Source organism: Canis aureus, chromosome 34 (assembly GCF_053574225.1).
Source record: "Canis aureus isolate CA01 chromosome 34, VMU_Caureus_v.1.0, whole genome shotgun sequence".
NCBI lineage: Eukaryota > Metazoa > Chordata > Mammalia > Carnivora > Canidae > Canis > Canis aureus.
Genome location: NC_135644.1, coordinates 16,282,006 through 16,298,990, shown reverse-complemented (window position 1 = coordinate 16,298,990; position 16,985 = coordinate 16,282,006). Strand labels below are relative to the sequence as shown.

Genomic DNA, 16,985 nt, shown 5'->3' with positions numbered 1-16,985 from the left:
AAGACAAACTATTTTTTTTGAGACAAACTTTAAACTTACTTTTAGCTTTGTTATTCACAAATAACTTGTTGAGATTTTTGGATATTTCTTTTCTGTCTTTTTGCGTGATATGAGCATATTTACAGATTCAAATAATACTTTAAAAATATGCCACTGTGTTGTATGTCTTGAAAACATGTTTTTTAATGATTGCAGTATGTCATATGGCTTTACCATAATTTAACCCATTTCTTTATTAGACATGTTCCTATTTTTTATTATAAATTTGTTATCTGCCTTAGATATTTTTATATGCCTATAGTTTAATAATTTAAAAATTGAAATAAATCTTGCTGTTTTTTGTTTTTCCACAGTAATATCTTTAGTTTTTTTCTTTTGTGCCCACTATATGGTTGGTACTCCTCAAACTGCCATAATATTTCTAGGGCTTCCTCCTGTTCTCATTTCACTGTGGTCTTTCATCTTAACTTTATCTCCTTGTAATAATTTATGTGGAGTATTTGCTATGTATGGGGCACTATGTTAACACTATTCATATGTTGTCTCGGTTAAACTTCTGAATAATTCTCTGAGATTGATATTATTATTGTCCTTATTATTCCCACTTTAAAGATAAGTAAATTGAGGTTTAGAGAAGTTAAGGCATTTACCATAGATAAGATAGCTAGTAAATGACAGAGCCAAGGTCTTCCTATCATCCTGATGTCAGAATCTGCCCTTAACCATGACACAAAGCAAGCCAACATCGATAGTACTGTGTTTTCATTTGTTGGCATATGGAGCTAAACTTTAACACCAGACAATACCTGAGATTAAATCTCAGGACTTCCATTTTCTTTGGAGGAGAGATCTTGTAGTTGAGACTTTTTTGTTCCACTGTTACTTCCTTTTGCATATTAGCTACTATTTTCTTTCTATTCTGATAGTCTTGTCTATTCTCCTGTGAACCATAGCCTGAAAAATAGTGTATACTCAACATAGAGTGCACTGCCTTATATATGCTAATAATAGCTAGCTAATATAATATCTGCCATCTTTTGAGCACTCACTATATGCAGTACTCTTTTCTCAGTACTTTGTATTATATCATTTAGCCATCTGTAGATGCTGTATTTTTTGTTTTGTTTTGTTTTTTTCTTAATTTATAGGGGAGGAAACTGTGACTTAGGGAATTGAAGTTAATGATCTATGGTTTTTAGCTATAAGTAGTAAGGCTAGGTGTCTGACTTAAACCTGTACTCCTATTTTTAGTATATGTGCTGCTGAAGTGAGCACTTAAACCTGTACTCCTGACCACTACGTGACTGTCTTTCCATTGTAGGTATAGTGGGAACATAATACATTATTTACATTAAGCCATATACGTTTCCCTTTTTTAAAGGAAAACTTAAAAGCTGCTTTGTATTATATAGTTCTTTTATCTTCATGTAAGATGACCCTTTTGTTTAAAGATTCTGTATTACATGTATTGCTTATTCTTTTTTGAAATAGTATCTATAATTCAGGTATATTGGTGATTTTCTTTTATATAGAATTACATATTTAGAGAAGGATTTTTCACAAAATATTTTTAATTTATAAACTGGAAAACTTTAATTTTCAAAAGTTGTTTTAAATTTTTAAAGATTTTATTTATTTGAGAGAGAGAGAGAGAGTGGTGAGGAGGGGCAGAGGAAGAGGGAAAGAGAGTCTTTTTAAAAAATTTTTATTGGTGTTCAATTTGCCAACATATAGAATAACACCCAGTGCTCATCCCATCAAGTGCCCCCCTCAGTGCCCATCACCCAGTCACCCCCAACCCCACCCACCTCCCTTTCTACCACCCCTTGTTCGTTTCCCAGTTACGAGTTTCTCATGTTCTGTTTCCCTTTCTGATATTTCCCACTTATTTTTTCTCCTTTCCCCTTTATTCCCTTTCACTATTTTTTATATTCCCCAAATGAATGAGTCCATATAATGTTTGTCCTTCTTCTATTGACTTATTTCACTCAGCATAATACCCTCCAGTTCCATCCACGTTGAAGCAAATGGTGGGTATTTGTCGTTTCTAATGGCTGAGGAATATTCCATTGTATACATAAACCACAGCTTCTTTATCCATTCATCTGTCCATGGACACCAAGGCTCCTTCTACAGTTTGGCTATTGTGGACACTGCTGCTATGAACATCGGGGTGCAGGTGTCCTGGCGTTTCACTGCATCTGTATCTTTAGGGTAAATCCCCAGCAGTGCAATTGCTGGGTCATAGGGCAGATCTATTTTTAACTCTTTGAGGAACCTCCACACAGTTTTCCAAAGTGGCTATACCAGTTCACATTCCCACCAACAGTGAGGAGGGTTCCCCTTTCTCCACATCCTCTCCAACGTTTGTGGTTTCCTGCTTTGTTAATTTTCCCCATTCTCACTGGTGTGATGTGGTATCTCATTGTGGTTTTGATTTGTATAGGGAAAGAGTGTCTTAAGCAGACTTCATGCCAAGCTCTGTCTTAGGACTCTGAAATCATGACCTGAGCTGAAATCGAGAATCAGATACTTAACCAACTATGCCACACAGGTGCCCTAAACTAGAAAACTTTTAAAATTTAGAAGTGTCTGCTCTTATGGAAACAATCTGGAGTCTATTTTCTTGATGAAGTGGTTTAGCAGTACTTATTAGTTATATATAGTTTGCACTTGATCTTCAAGGAAGAATGTTTGAGAAGATGTATTTGAATCTGCCTCATATTTTTTTCTGTAGCCAGATTTCCTGAAAGAGTTTGTTTCCTTGCTTTTCCGTCATTCAGTAACCAACCTTAGTCTAGTGTCTACTTTCATAATTCTGTTGCTCTCCCCGAAATTGTCTAGGACTCTAGTGGTCACATGTTCTACTTTCCCCAAAATGGCTCCAAGCAATGCCTATTGTTCTATTTTTTTTTAAGATTTTATTTATTAATGAGACACACACACACACACACACACACAAACACACAGGCAGAGGGAGAAACAGGCTCCATGCAGGGAGCCCAATGTGGAACTCAGTCTCGGGACTCCAGGATCACGCCCTGAGCTGAAGGCAGACGCTCAACCACTGAGCCACCCAGGTGTCCCTCTGTTGTTCTGACATAGTTATTTATATTCTCTTTTACTCTCATCAGTATTCCAGTTCATATAATAAATTATATGATCACTCTTTTCATGACATACATGATGGGGGAAAACTGTGACCACTCTTTGGACCTTATCTTTCCTGTTTTTCAGTAGCATTTCACACTATTGATGGTCTATTCTTTCTGTGGCCCCAAACTCTTTTCTGATTGTCCTGTTGATGTTGGTGTTTTTTGGCACTTTGTCACTTTTCCCATATTTTCTGAAGTCATATTGCAAAGTCTTATTTAGCTTTCTGTATATACTTCCCTTCTAATGCAGGTTGTCTGTCCTAGAAATTCTTTAAAAAATTGAATTTTCCAAAAGCTAAATAGCTGTTGCTAGCATTGCTAAGATCTTTAAGTACAATTTTTTTCCAGAAGTATATCACATTATTTCTAAGCCAACGTCTAAAATTATCTTTAGCTCTCATGGTGTTTTATTCCATTTTCAAAAGTAGCATAATATTTCATGATACATATTTACTGGTTTTCTAAAGACACCATAAACTTTCCTGTTTTTACATCAAGTTTATTAGAATGGGCTTTAAATATTTTGAACTACCTATAAGTAGCTACAGATATTACAACAGGATCTCTGTACTTTGTTTTTATTTTTTAAATGTATTTAGCTTTTACAGAAATTTTTGTTATACAGGTTTTGAAAATTTTTTCTATAAGTAAATACAGAAGCTGAGACAATGAGAATTCACATGGCCACAGCAATAGCTAAAGATTAAAAGAAAAAAGCCTCTAGTAGTATGTAATCCCTACCTTATACTTTTACTTTGTTGTATTTGTGTTTCTACACCGTATTACTTTTGTGATTCAAGCATAACTCATAACTATTCATATCCCTGAAATCTTATAATTTGTCTTATGAAACAGTCTGTATAAAATGAGAACTTAAAACCATATGTCATAGAGACGCCTAGGTGGCTCAGTCGATTAAGCATTTGACTCTTGATTTCAGCTCAAGTCATGATCTGAGGATTGTGCACTGGGCATGGGGTCTGCTTAAGATTCTGTCTCCCTCTGCCCTTTTCCTGGCGTCTCTCTCTCTTTCACAAAAAAAGCCAACCCCCCCATTCCCAAAACCAAATGTTGCATAACATAGGAATGTTTGTATATGGTAATAATCCCAGACTGATCTGTCCTGAATATGAAACTGTTTATCGAGCTATACTCTTTGGATGTTTACAAGTACCTCAAACACACAATGTCCACACCAAAAATTCCTTCTTACGTCTTTATCAAGCCTGCTTCTCTTCAGTTATTGTGTGTGTGTGTGTGTGTGTGTGTGTGTATGTGTGTATGTGAGTACACAAGTGTGTGTTTTGGTACCACTGTCCAACCACTTAACACAGCTGCCCAAATTAGAAACCTAGGAGTCATTTTTGACTTCTTGCTTCTTGTAGATATAATGAACATCGCTGAGTCTGTCATTTGAACCTTCTAAACATCTTAAAAGTAGCCATTTCTCTTCATCTTTACATCTTCACGCCACCACCATAATTCAAGCCATTGTCGTCTCTTAAGACCTTATACCACTAGCCATCACCACCCTCTCTTAGTCACTTTCCACACTACACATCTGATCATGTTCCTTTCTCTCAACCCTACCCCCCCCACCCCCGGTGTCTTGTCATCCTCTTCACATGAACTCCAATCTCCTGAAGCTGATTTTTTAGGTCCTCTGGCTTCATTTGTGTCACCCTTCTTTCTCCCAGCAATTCCATTTTTTTTTTTATTGCTGCCTTTACCTAGAATACCATTTTCCTCTCTCATCCCTAGTTTGTTTGGCTGATCCTAATTCCCCCTTCATTCTGTAGGTCTTAGTTTAGACATTTATTCTTCAGGAAAGTCTTTTCCTGAATTGTAGACTAGCTGTTTTTTTTCCCTGTAACTTCTTGTGCTTTGGCTATCATAGCCCTATCACACCCAGTCTTCTTTTATTAATCTCAATGGAGAGAGATACTATATAAGTTCTGATTGATTTACCTCTGTATTCTCAAACTTAATAGAATACCCTGCCCTCAGTAAGTGCTCAGTGAATATTTGTTGCTGAGTGAGTCTCAGGGAAAAATAGAAGTCCTAGTCCTTTTATTTCATTGACGGTTCCAAAGTAGTTTTCACAAGAACAGTAGTATTTAAAGCAGTGCCAGGAAAATAATAATTTTGATTAATTGTATTCTGCATATTCATCTTCTGGTTTCAATAAAATAGAACAGTGATTTTCATGTTTAAAAAATTTTAAATTCCAGCATCACTGAGCACTGTTCCGTTAATAGCAACTGCTCATTAACTCATGGTGGCAATAGTTGTCACTCAGAGTGACAACTAATCTTAGGTATGGGTATCTGTAAAAGTCCCAACTTCGTTCAGTTATACCTCTCATCCTATTAGAGGCACTAAAAGAGAGTATGATTAACATTGTGGGTCCTGTTCTTATATATGTTTAAAAGTTAAGAGGTGGGTAAAATAATTTCATGGACTGAAAACGTAAATTTAATATATGGAAAGTAAGTGCAATAGAAGCCTCTTCACTGATGAGTTTAACAAGTAGATGGTTAGTTGAAAAAGTTGGTTAAAGTGAGGAATCATAAAAAAAGATACATAGATGTATTAAACAATATACTTTAACTTAAAATACAGAGATGCATATTCATTCTCTAACCTGTTAATTTTGGGCAAAGCATTTTTAAGATATGGTTTCCTTGATTGGAGTTCTCCTTCATCTTTCTTATATGTACCACTTCTGCAAAGCATCATCTGTGATTTCCAGTTTCAGTGTCTTTAGAGTTAGAACAGAAAGATCTTTGTGAACCAATCTGAGTGTAAAATTCTAGGTTTTTATGATTTTTCTCCAAGATTTTTTTAGCATTTTCTTAGGCACTTTTATTGTCTCTCAAACTTATGACCCAGTTTTTGTAATATTTGTCTTTATGTATTCATAATCATCAGTTTATGTATGTACTTATAATTTAAATTTTAAAAAGAACAATTAGCATGAACAGAAACAAAAAAAGACTCTGGATAAGTATGTATTTTGGCTTTTATGTAGGAGGGAATAGGTTAGTAGCTTTGAGCACTCTGTATACTATGAATATTAGTATGTTTTATAGTAGGAATGGGGGGCTCATTTGTCCAGTGAATCAGTTAAGTTGGAATAGGTTAAGAGAGCTAATGCATATACACTCTAATTTCTAATAGTAAAGATTTGTACATGCCTAATCTTTCACCACCCACAGTAATGTAATTAAACTTTAGGATTTTTAAAAAAGGATTAAGAAGTTTAGTTACATGTATCTTTAATTTTTAGAACACTGTGTTTGCTATAAAATTATATTTATATATTCTTTGAATAGAAGAAAGCAATTATATAATCCATATCTTACAGATTTGTTTGATAAGGTGGAATGAGATTAACCTAGGGATAAAGATATTTTACTAATTGGCACTGAACATATTACATTATGTTGTTAAAATCAAGGAAATAATAAAGTTTTATGAACATATACTTAGCTCAATGTCATGTAGTATGTTAAACTAATGTGGTAATAATAATTTTAATAATGTAATGTTATATGTTATGTGTTATGTTAATACTTCATTTAATTCCCTTAAGATACATGTCTTTTCCCCATTTTATGGATGGGTAAATTGATTCAGAGTCTAAGTAACACATCATATGGCTGTAGTTTGAATTCAGATATCCCTGTTTCTAATGTGTATAATGTGTATCATTGGTTTTTTTTTTTTTTAAACTTATTACTGGGCTGTGTGTGTCTGTTTTAGATGAAGAAAATAGTTTACATGTGGTAGTGAACTGTGGAGAAGCATTACTGAAGAATAACACTTACTGGCCTCTTGTCAGTGATTTTATTAATATCCTTTCTCATCAAAGTGTGGCTAAGAGATTTTTGGAGGACCATGGTTTGTTAGTTACATGGATGAACTTTGTATCTTTCTTTCAAGGTATGAATTTTACTTTTTTGGTTAATTTTTTTTAGTTTACAAAGTGCATAATGCAAAACGATCAGATATACTAATTAAAAGATAGTAGCACATTATTTGGGTTACATGTGAAATGTTTCATTTTAATTAAGATTTGTAAGTACTTTAATCAGGTGTTCATGAAGATATATTAGAGTCATGCAAAATATCAAATTATTAAAAAGGAAATGAGTGTAGTATTTTAGCACTTTAAATCATTAATCCAGAAATTTCTAATCTACTCAAGAAAGATTTATAGCACTTTCATAAAATTTCAAGTAGCATCAATTAAATAGTTTTGACTTTCTTGTTTAACATATTTAGTTATATAACAGATAATTCACAAAGTGTAAAAACTTCTGAAAAGACTAGATTATTTTATTTTAAATAATTTATTTATTTTTCTAGATATTGTGTCATTTATGCTGTTTGTGCGCATCAGTCTTTGGTGCTAGGAAGTATTTTACTTGATTTTAATTTGAATACTTGCTCCCATTTGGCAAAGTTTATATCTGCTTTAATTTTTGCAAGGTATGAACTTAAACAAGCGAGAACTAAATGAGCATGTGGAATTTGAGTCTCAGACCTACTATGCTGCCTTTGCTGCTGAACTTGAGGCCTGTGCACAGCCAATGTGGGGGCTCTTATCCCATTGTAAAGTTAGGGTATGTTGAAAATATTTTTGTTAATTTCTGTCTTTAACTTTAAAAGAGTGATTTAAGAAAAAGATTTGTGAAAACATTGACTTGTTTACTCATATATAATAATGGGCAATGTTTAATTGTGAATTCAGTTTTGTGACAGCTGACCTCAGACAGTAATTATTATTCTTAGATTGGAGTTCATTATATTTGTCAGATCCTTGTAGTCTTCTCTTACCATGAATAGTGTTTGGAGCTTTATTAGAAATCTCCACATTTATCTTTGTTGCTTCATTTTATCCATTATGTTAGTTAGTTGCCTGATGCTTTTTGTCTTTCAAGAAATGAGAATAGTTCTTAATAAAGTTTATATTTTTAAGATTCCAAGCACAAAGTATACACTTCATACAACTTCCAGCTGTCTACAAAAGGAATCTTAAGAGTAACATAGCAACAATATAAATTCTTGTAATTGGTTAAGAAAATGATCACTTGTAATTGCATGTATTTGTGTCCGTATACAAATATATTTTTTTACTTTTGCATTTTAAAGTATTGGTTTGATGGGTAGTCTCCACAGTCCTTGGATGATCTAGAAAAATGAAATGCCCTGACTGAGGTTTTGCTATATGGATCCCATGAAGACCAGCTGCCAACTGTATTAATAAGGATGCTGGACAAGATTTTATAGTGGAAATATTTAGAAGTCTTGGATTTTGATCTTATCTCTGCATTTTTCTACTTAAGTTGCTTGGTCAACTCATTTAAAACTATTTGAACATCTCCGTCTTTCTCCTTAGTTTTTTAGAAAACAAAGCAAAAGAAAATGGGACACTAAAGCCTGCCCTTCTTCACAGGGTTATTATGAGGCCCTCCTCCATATATACTTTAAATATATGAATTCCTTTAAGCAGATTCATATTTTCTCTCATGAGTTCGGCTGTTCTCCAAATGCATGTGACTTACAACTTTGTTAGTCTAACCAGGTTCAGATTTTCAACAGCTCTGGCTATTCATGTCTATCTCCTTAGAGGTACATTAATTTTCTCAAGCCCCTAATTAATGTATTAAATTCATCTGCCTGTACTGTGTCCTTTACATCATTTATGGTATCTGAAAATATGTAGTTATCTAATACAGAAACTTTCTCTCATGTGCCAGTTGCATTCAACCTGTAATCAGATACTATGAAATTTTGTTTCTGTTCTAGAAAGTCTTCCTCCCACTTCCTGTGTTTTAATTTATTTCTTTATATCTTTAAAATCTGGGTTGTTAAGATAATTTAACTGGTTTTCCTGCCTCTAGATTTTTTTCTACTCTAACCGGTCCAATACTTAAATTACTTTTCTAAGCTCTGTGCGTATCTCTCCTTTGCTTAAGAATCATTATAGTTCTCAACTGTCTACAGGGTAACATCTGTGTTTTCTATAGAGACATTTAAGATCCTTTATCATTTGCCCTTAACTTGTCTCTCATAATTCATCTTCCATCTCTACCTCTTTGTTTATCTATATCTTCACTGGATTAAATATCATTCTTCAACATGTGGTGTCCTCCCTTGATTCCTGTGCTTTTGTTCAAACTAGTCCCTTTTTGTATGGTCTCTCATGCTTTCTGCCTAGTCTTATGTGAGAATTATCTGGGAAGCTTTAAAAATATATATGCCTAAGCTCCACTGTCAGAAATTTTGATTTCTTTGATGTGCAGAAGGATCTCGGCAGTGATTCTAATCAGAGTGAAGAACTACTTGTGTTAGCTCTTCAAAAATGCTACTCAGCTGATACGTAACCTGCTCATTTAAGTTCTTTCAGTCAAGTTTATGATTCTAGTTTCAATGTTTTATAGTATTTTGTTTAATTTCTGCTGTAGCATTTATAAAAAATAAAAAACCCTGTCATATAATATGAGGTTCATTTGTTCATTCACTAAAAAAAGTATTTGTTGAATGCTATTCTTATGCCAGACACTATCTAGATACTTGGGTTTTGGGTGTTGAATTGAAGAGACACGGTTCTTGTTCTCATGGGGCAGTCTAATAAGGGAGACAGATGTTAAGTGGGTAAACACACAGATTTGTTTTGTAAGTGCTCTATAGGAAAACAGGTTGCTGTGAGAGTAATGAGTGTGGGGACTGATTTGTCTTGTGCTCAAAACATAAATCAGGATTAAGGTTATAAATTTTAGACCCTTGGTAATGTAAATTATATTTATCACCAGGGGGTAAGATAAGATCAAAAAGGGAGAGAAGTGGACCCTCAAGAAAGAACTAACATTTTGACATCAGAGATAAGGATGCGGAGAAGAGCCTTAGGAACATAGTATCATAGAAGTCAACAAAAGACAGTGATGCAGCAGGGAGGTTGATAGGATATTAATATGAAAAGATCAGTATTTGAAGAGGATTATTCTGACAACTGTGTTTAGGATGAATTTTGATTATGAAATTGGGGTTATGTTTATTTCTGATAATGAGAACTCATTGTTTCTAGATAGTAGTTTAATTTTTAGCTTTGAAGGGCAAGATTGCAGTGAGTTACAGTTCCATTAGCCTAAGAAGTGAAGACAATAGAGAAAAACAAGTTTATATTGTCCTGATAGAATTTGAAAGTAGTTTCTCAGTTAAATAGTATTTAGTTCCTAAAATAAGACATTTTCTTGATGAGCACCTACATTCTGCCAGATGTTCTTTACACTATATTCTTCGCATCATATTCTTATCTAATCTTCATCTCTTATAAAGTAGATACTGTCATCTCTTTCTTTCAGAAGTTAATAAGTTGCCCATGTTCACACAGCTATTAAGTAGAAGCTGAATTTGAAATCATTTGATTTCAGAACTTGTGCTCTTTCCCACTTTCTTGTAATTGTCTGTTAAAAGCAAGAATGTCTAGAACTTTTTACCAGTATTATTGTTGGGTTTTAGAAATTTAGGCTACATGAAAGACTATTAAAGTAAAAAAATTAGCTATTTTGTTGTTTCTATTCTCTAATTATCAAATACAAAACTAAAGGATTACTGATAAAAAAAAAAAACTTATGAGATAACTTACTTTCTTTGTATGATTGCCCTTAATGCTGTTTGGTTCTTGAAAATGTTAAGGGCTAGATAAACAATACTAGATTGATAACAGATATATTGAATAAAATGATGGCGCATTTCCAGAATCTTACTTTTTGCCTTCCTAACGGAACAGATAAGCTGTAAAATCTCCATCTAGTGGCAACGTTAGGTTACTGCAGACTACAGAAGTGTTTGGCCAGGACCCTTTGGAGCACTAAACTGCTTGTCACACATAGTGCTAGATAGACTACGACACAGAGCATTTTACGAACATTATTTCACCTGCTTCTTTCACAGTACTAGGAGGTAGATAGTACTATGTCCATTTTTACATATGGATAAACAAACTAAAAAGGTTATAAAACTAGTAAGGAGTACCAACATGCACACTGAATGTTTTTGGGTGGGTCTGTTAGTGGCGGGAGATGGGAGAGCGATGATCTGCACATGATTATTAAATATGCTGTATTTAGGAATGTAATTAACTTGTCACCTTTTTAAAGGCCCTTGATACATACTTTTCAAATTTTTCTCCAGAAAGCTCGTATCGGTTTATACTTGTACCAAGAGGATGTTATGATACACATTTGCCCAAACCCTTGATAAATTGGGAAAACATTTGATTTTAAATGTTTTTTTAATCCATGATTTATCTGCCACATATTTTGGTTATGACACATTATTTATGGTAACTTAAAAGTGCCATTAAATTTTTTCAGTAAGAAATAAGGAAATATAATCTGTAAAACAATATTTTTATAAAGATAAATTCATATAGGATAGATTAAAACAGTGAGACTGTTAGCAAGGAAACTAGATAAGTGATATTTGGTCTGGAGGGTAGTAGAAATAAGAGTTAATTTACATGATAATATTGAGGAAGAATTAACAGGATAAGAGACTGAGCAGGGTAAAGGAGAAGGCAGCAATGGGAGACTTTTAGCTTTCTTGAAAGACACTGAGTAATTTATATGTACAGCTAAAGATTTTAACCTATTTGACTTTGATGCTGCCTGTACTTTTATCATACATTAAGGCCCGAAAAATGTCTTTTTTTAAAACTTTTAAAATTGAGATCAGATTTATACAACCTAAAATTCTCTATTTTAACCATCTTAAAGTATACAGTACAGTTGTGTAGGATAGTCACAAAGCTGTGCAACTGGTACCACAAATTCCCCACTAATCACCCATCCTCTAAAGGAACCTCATACCTCCCAGTCCCAACTTCCTCTTATTCCCTGGAAACCACTGCTCTCCCATCTGTCTCTAATTTGCCTAATCGAGTCATTTCATGTAGGTGGAATCATACAATATATAGCCTTTTGTGTTTGTCATCTCTCAGCGTAATGTTTTCATGGTTCAACTATGTTATGGCCTGTATCAGTACTTCATTTCTTTTCATAGCTGAATAGTAATCCATTGCATAGATATACCACATTCTACTTCTTCATTCATGGATTAATGTCATTTTTTAGTTACTATGGATAATGCTGTTGTAAACATTTGCGTGTAAGTTTTTGTGTGAACATGTGTTTTTAATTCTCTTGGATATATGAGAGTAGAATTGTTTGGTCATATGGCAACTCTGTGTTTAACTTAAAGTGGCTGTACCATTTTACATTTCCACCAGCAATGTCTGAGAGTTCCAGTTTCTCCGCATCCTTGTCAACACGTTTTATTTTGTATTTAAGAAATTAGAGCCTTCCTAATAGGTGTGAAATGATATCTAATTGTGGCTTTGATTTGTACTTTCCTAATGATTGATAGTGTTGAGCATCTTTCATGTGCTTGTTAGCTATTTGGAGATCTTTAGAGAAATGTCTATTCAGATCCTTTGCCCGTTATTGTTACTAGTATTTTTTTGAAGACAGGCTATCATGATTTATTGTGCCATTTAATTTAATAGTTGCCTATGTCACTGGATTCATTTCTCTATACAGCATTATCATTTTCTTTCAGAGTACGTTTATTTTAAGTGGCACACACTTGTCCTTTCTTCTTCTTAGCTAAGCTAAGATATTCACAGGTTGCTTATAGTGCTTAAGTGTTCTGCGTTCCTTTTGTTTGTTTGTTTTTATTTTTTATTGTGGCAAATATGCATAATGTAGAATTTAATTGTGGTTAGATGTGCGATTCATTGACATTAGATACATTTCTGTGTTGTGCAACCATCACTGCCATTCATCTCTAAGACATTTTTGTCATCTCCAAGGAAACTGTACTCATTAAATAGTTAATATTAAGGAACTTATAATATTTTTGGAATGTTTTCAAATGGAACTTGATATGCATCCCATAGAACTATTTCAGTTTTGATTCATTTTCAAGAATATTATATAAAACATAGCATGTTCTCATAATTTTCATAATTGTCACTGGTCATTACTATTGTGAAGAATTTCTTAAAATGGCAAGTGTGGTTATTTTGATAATATATAATTACCATTAAACATATAATTTTTAGGTATTACACATAATTTTGAAGTTGAAAATATGCATATTTATGTAGTGTAAAATTTGTATAACTTACTATTTTAGGAAACTCAAGAATACACCCGAAATGTTGTTAGATATTGTCTTGAAGCTCTTCAAGATTGGTTTGATGCTATTAACTTCGTAGATGAGGTATGTATATTTTTGACACACATACAGATACTTAGGAGAAAATCTCATTTAACACTGAAAATAATGAATATCTTTTCATGGGGTATGGGAAAAAAGTCAGAATGAGCATAATACCGTTAGGTTTCAAAAAGGAGAAGTGGTTTATTAGTTCTTTGATGTTTAAGAGATTCTAAAGCATGCTAATCACACTTGCTTATTTCCTAGGGAAGAGTATAATTTCTTTTTCTAAGTGTATATGTCTCCATATTTCTCAGGAGTAAATATTAGTTTCATTTGGAGAGGTAAAAGTGACAGTGTAAATGTGAATGGGATAGGGGAGATTAATGGAAAGGATGTTACAGCTTCATTAATTGATCAGTTTCCTCTTGTGGGCTTGAACAAAGGTGATTCCTATTAATAATGAGCTGAGAAGAGTTGGCACAGAACATAGTCTGTATAAATTAAACAAGGGTTTGCTTGTAATTAGCCAAGTTTCCAACCAGAAGTGCCTTTTACTCCACTTATGAAGCAGGTTCAGAATATGCCGTTTGCATAAGGAAGACCATGTTTCAGACAACTTCAGCTCCCCAATCTGATTTCTGAATCCTGGGGAGATGGAACTCCTGTTGTCCTTTTTTATTTATTTTTTAGTTTTTAAGATTAATTAATTATTTTTAGTGAGGTGGGGGGATTTTTCTTTCTTTTTCTTTGCCTTTCTTATAAAAATTTTTTGATACAATCACAAACTTAGTGAAAAGCTAGAAGTGGATACAAAGAACTTTATTTTCTTGAACTGTTTGACTTGATGCCTTTTACTCCCAAATACTTTGGTATGTATTTCCTACAAACAAGGACATTGTCTTATACAACCAGATACAACTACAAAAATTAGGAGGTTAACATTAATATATTATTACTGCCCAGTCCTTAGAATTCCTTCATGTTTTACAGATTGTCCAGTGTTGTCCTTTATAGCAAAAGGATCCTATTCTGAATCCCATGTTACATTTAGTCATCATGTCTTTAGTCTTCTTCTGGAACAGTTTCTCATTTTGAAGAGTACAGCTAGCTCAGTTATGTTGTAGAATATCCCTCGGTCTGGATTTATCCCATGGTTAGATTCAGATTATGCCTCTGTACTTTCAACTTGCTGTACTCCTTTGCCCCCTCTAGGGTTAGTCACTCAGCTGGAACTTCTCTTACACCAGTTCTCATTGGTATTTGAAACTTATGGAGGTATTATTGAAATGGTAGCATCACTAAGACAACACTTCTATAAACTTGACTGTCAGGCTCTATTCTTTGTGTGATGTGGTATGTGTGTATATGTATGTATGTTTGGGAGATGGAGTAGGGAGGGATGTTCTGAGATGAAGAGAGTTGTGAGCTAGGCAGATACCACAAAGGTGTCTCACAGAGTTAGAATAGAAGCAGGGACTACCACTGAAATCTAGGCACTAAACGTTGAGGGCCTGAGCTAAGGTTACTTACGGGCAGTGTGGAAATAGAGAAGGAGGTAGAAAATCACCCAGAAGGAGAAGAATAGAAAGCTGAGAATGGCATCTGACAACCACCAGTATGTATGGAAGCAGTGGAAGAAGAGTTTGGCAAGTGGCCAATCTGTGACATTAGAAAAGGAGGGGTTATGGAATGTAACACTGCAGAAGAGTGCGAGTTTAGGAAATGCTAAAGCCTTGAAAGACAAGATAAGAGTCCATGACTTTGTAGTTAATAGCACTATGTTGGGTACCGTGTTTTTTTTTTTAATTTTTATTTATTTATGATAGTCATCACAGAGAGAGAGAGAGAGAGAGAGAGAGGCAGAGACACAGGCAGAGGGAGAAGCAGGCTCCATGCACCGGGAGCCCGACGTGGGATTCGATCCCGGGTCTCCAGGATCGCGCCCTGGGCCAAAGGCAGGAGCTAAACCGCTGCGCCACCCAGGGATCCCTGGGTACCGTGTTAAAGATAATCCTCACAGCTATCCTGCTTATTATCCCTACTTTATAAGTCAGGCATTTGGGTGCAGAGAGTTTAACTTGCTCACAGTTTATAACTAGAGGTGGCAGGGTCAGGGTTTGAGTTCATGAAAATCTAGCTTTTAGGAGCCTACTCTTTTTTTGTTGTTAAGATTTTAAAATTTTTATTTATTTGAGAGAGAGAGAGAGCAAGCATGAGAGAGAGAGAGCTAGTGAGCACGATCAGGAGGGAGGGGCAGAGGAAGCAGCAGACTCCCCCCTAAGCAGGGAGCCTGATGCTGGACTTGATCTCAGGACCCTGGGATCATGACCTCAGCCGAAGGCAGATGCTTAACTGGCTGAGCCATCCAGGCACCCAGGAATCTATACTCTTAACCACTGTTCTTAATGCCTTTGGCGGAAATTGATGGAGATCCTTTTTTTTTTTTTTTTTTTAAAGATTTTATTTATTTATTTGATAGAGAGCACAAGCAGGAAGTGCAGCAGGCAGAGGGAGAGGCAGAAGCAGGCTTCTTATTGAGCAGGGAGTCCCATGTGGGGCTTGATCCCAGGACCCTGGGATCATGACTTGAGCTGAAGGCAGATAGATGCTTAACCAATTGAGCCACTCAGGTACCCGAGGGAGAGTCTTATTTAGCTAGTTTGTATAAAATATGTTGCTCAAATGATTATGGTAATTGGAGCAAACTTATTTTTATTTTTAATTGTAAAATAAAAATAACAGAATTTACCATCAACTGGGGGTGCTTGGGTGGTTCAGTTGGTTGAGTGTTTTTGGCTCAGGTCATGATCCCAGAGTCCTAGAATCGGGGATCCGCATTGGGCTCCCTGCTCCTGCTGGAAGACTGCTTCTCTCTCTCCCTCACCCTCTGCCTGCTGCTCCCCTGCTTGTGCTCTGTCAAATAAAGAAATGAAATCTTAAAAAAAGGGCACCCCCGGTGGCGCAGCGGTTTAGCGTGGCCTGCAGCCCGGGGTCTGATCCTGGAGACCCAGGATCAAGTCCCGCGTCGGGCTCCCAGGCTCCCTACATGGAGCCCGCTTCTCCCTCTGCCTGTGTCTCTGCCTCTCAGTCTCTCTCTCTCTCTGAATAAATAAATTTAAAAAAAATACTTAAAATCTTAAAAAAAAATTACCATTAACCACTTTTAAGTATATAATTCAGTAGTGTTAAGTATATTCACATTGTTCTGCAGCTGATCTCCAGAACTTTTCATTTTTCAAAACAGTAACTCCTTATTTTCTCTTCCCTCCCAGCCCCTGAGAACTACCATTATATTTTCTCTCCATTATTTTGACTATTTTATATACATTATATAAGTGGAATCTATATCTTTTTCTGACTGGCTTACTTCACTTAGCATAATGTCCTTTCTTAGATGATGTTGCATATATCAGAAATTCCTTCCTTTTTGTGGGAGGCAGTATTTATTAGAACAAATTTCTGTAGCCATTTATTCACATATTGAGGAGGTTGTTACTATATTTGTTTTGAAAAAACTCAGAGATGGTGACATTGCAATTCTTTTAAACTCTAAATTATAAATTTATACCAATATTACATTAGCATAATTGAATGTTC

General features: G+C 34.8%; 1 protein-coding gene across 7 annotated transcripts in view; it reads left to right on the top strand.

Moving 5' to 3' along the window:
- UBR3 (ubiquitin protein ligase E3 component n-recognin 3) overlaps nt 1–16,985 on the top strand; it is a 225,892-nt gene that overhangs the window by 70,511 nt on the left and 138,396 nt on the right. For all 7 annotated transcript variants that reach the window (XM_077883157.1, XM_077883152.1, XM_077883155.1 and 4 more), the window contains exons 9-11: nt 6,921–7,100; nt 7,650–7,783; nt 13,362–13,448. In XM_077883157.1, the coding sequence (XP_077739283.1) occupies nt 6,921–7,100; nt 7,650–7,783; nt 13,362–13,448 (401 nt within the window). The remainder of the gene's footprint in view (nt 1–6,920; nt 7,101–7,649; nt 7,784–13,361; nt 13,449–16,985) is intronic.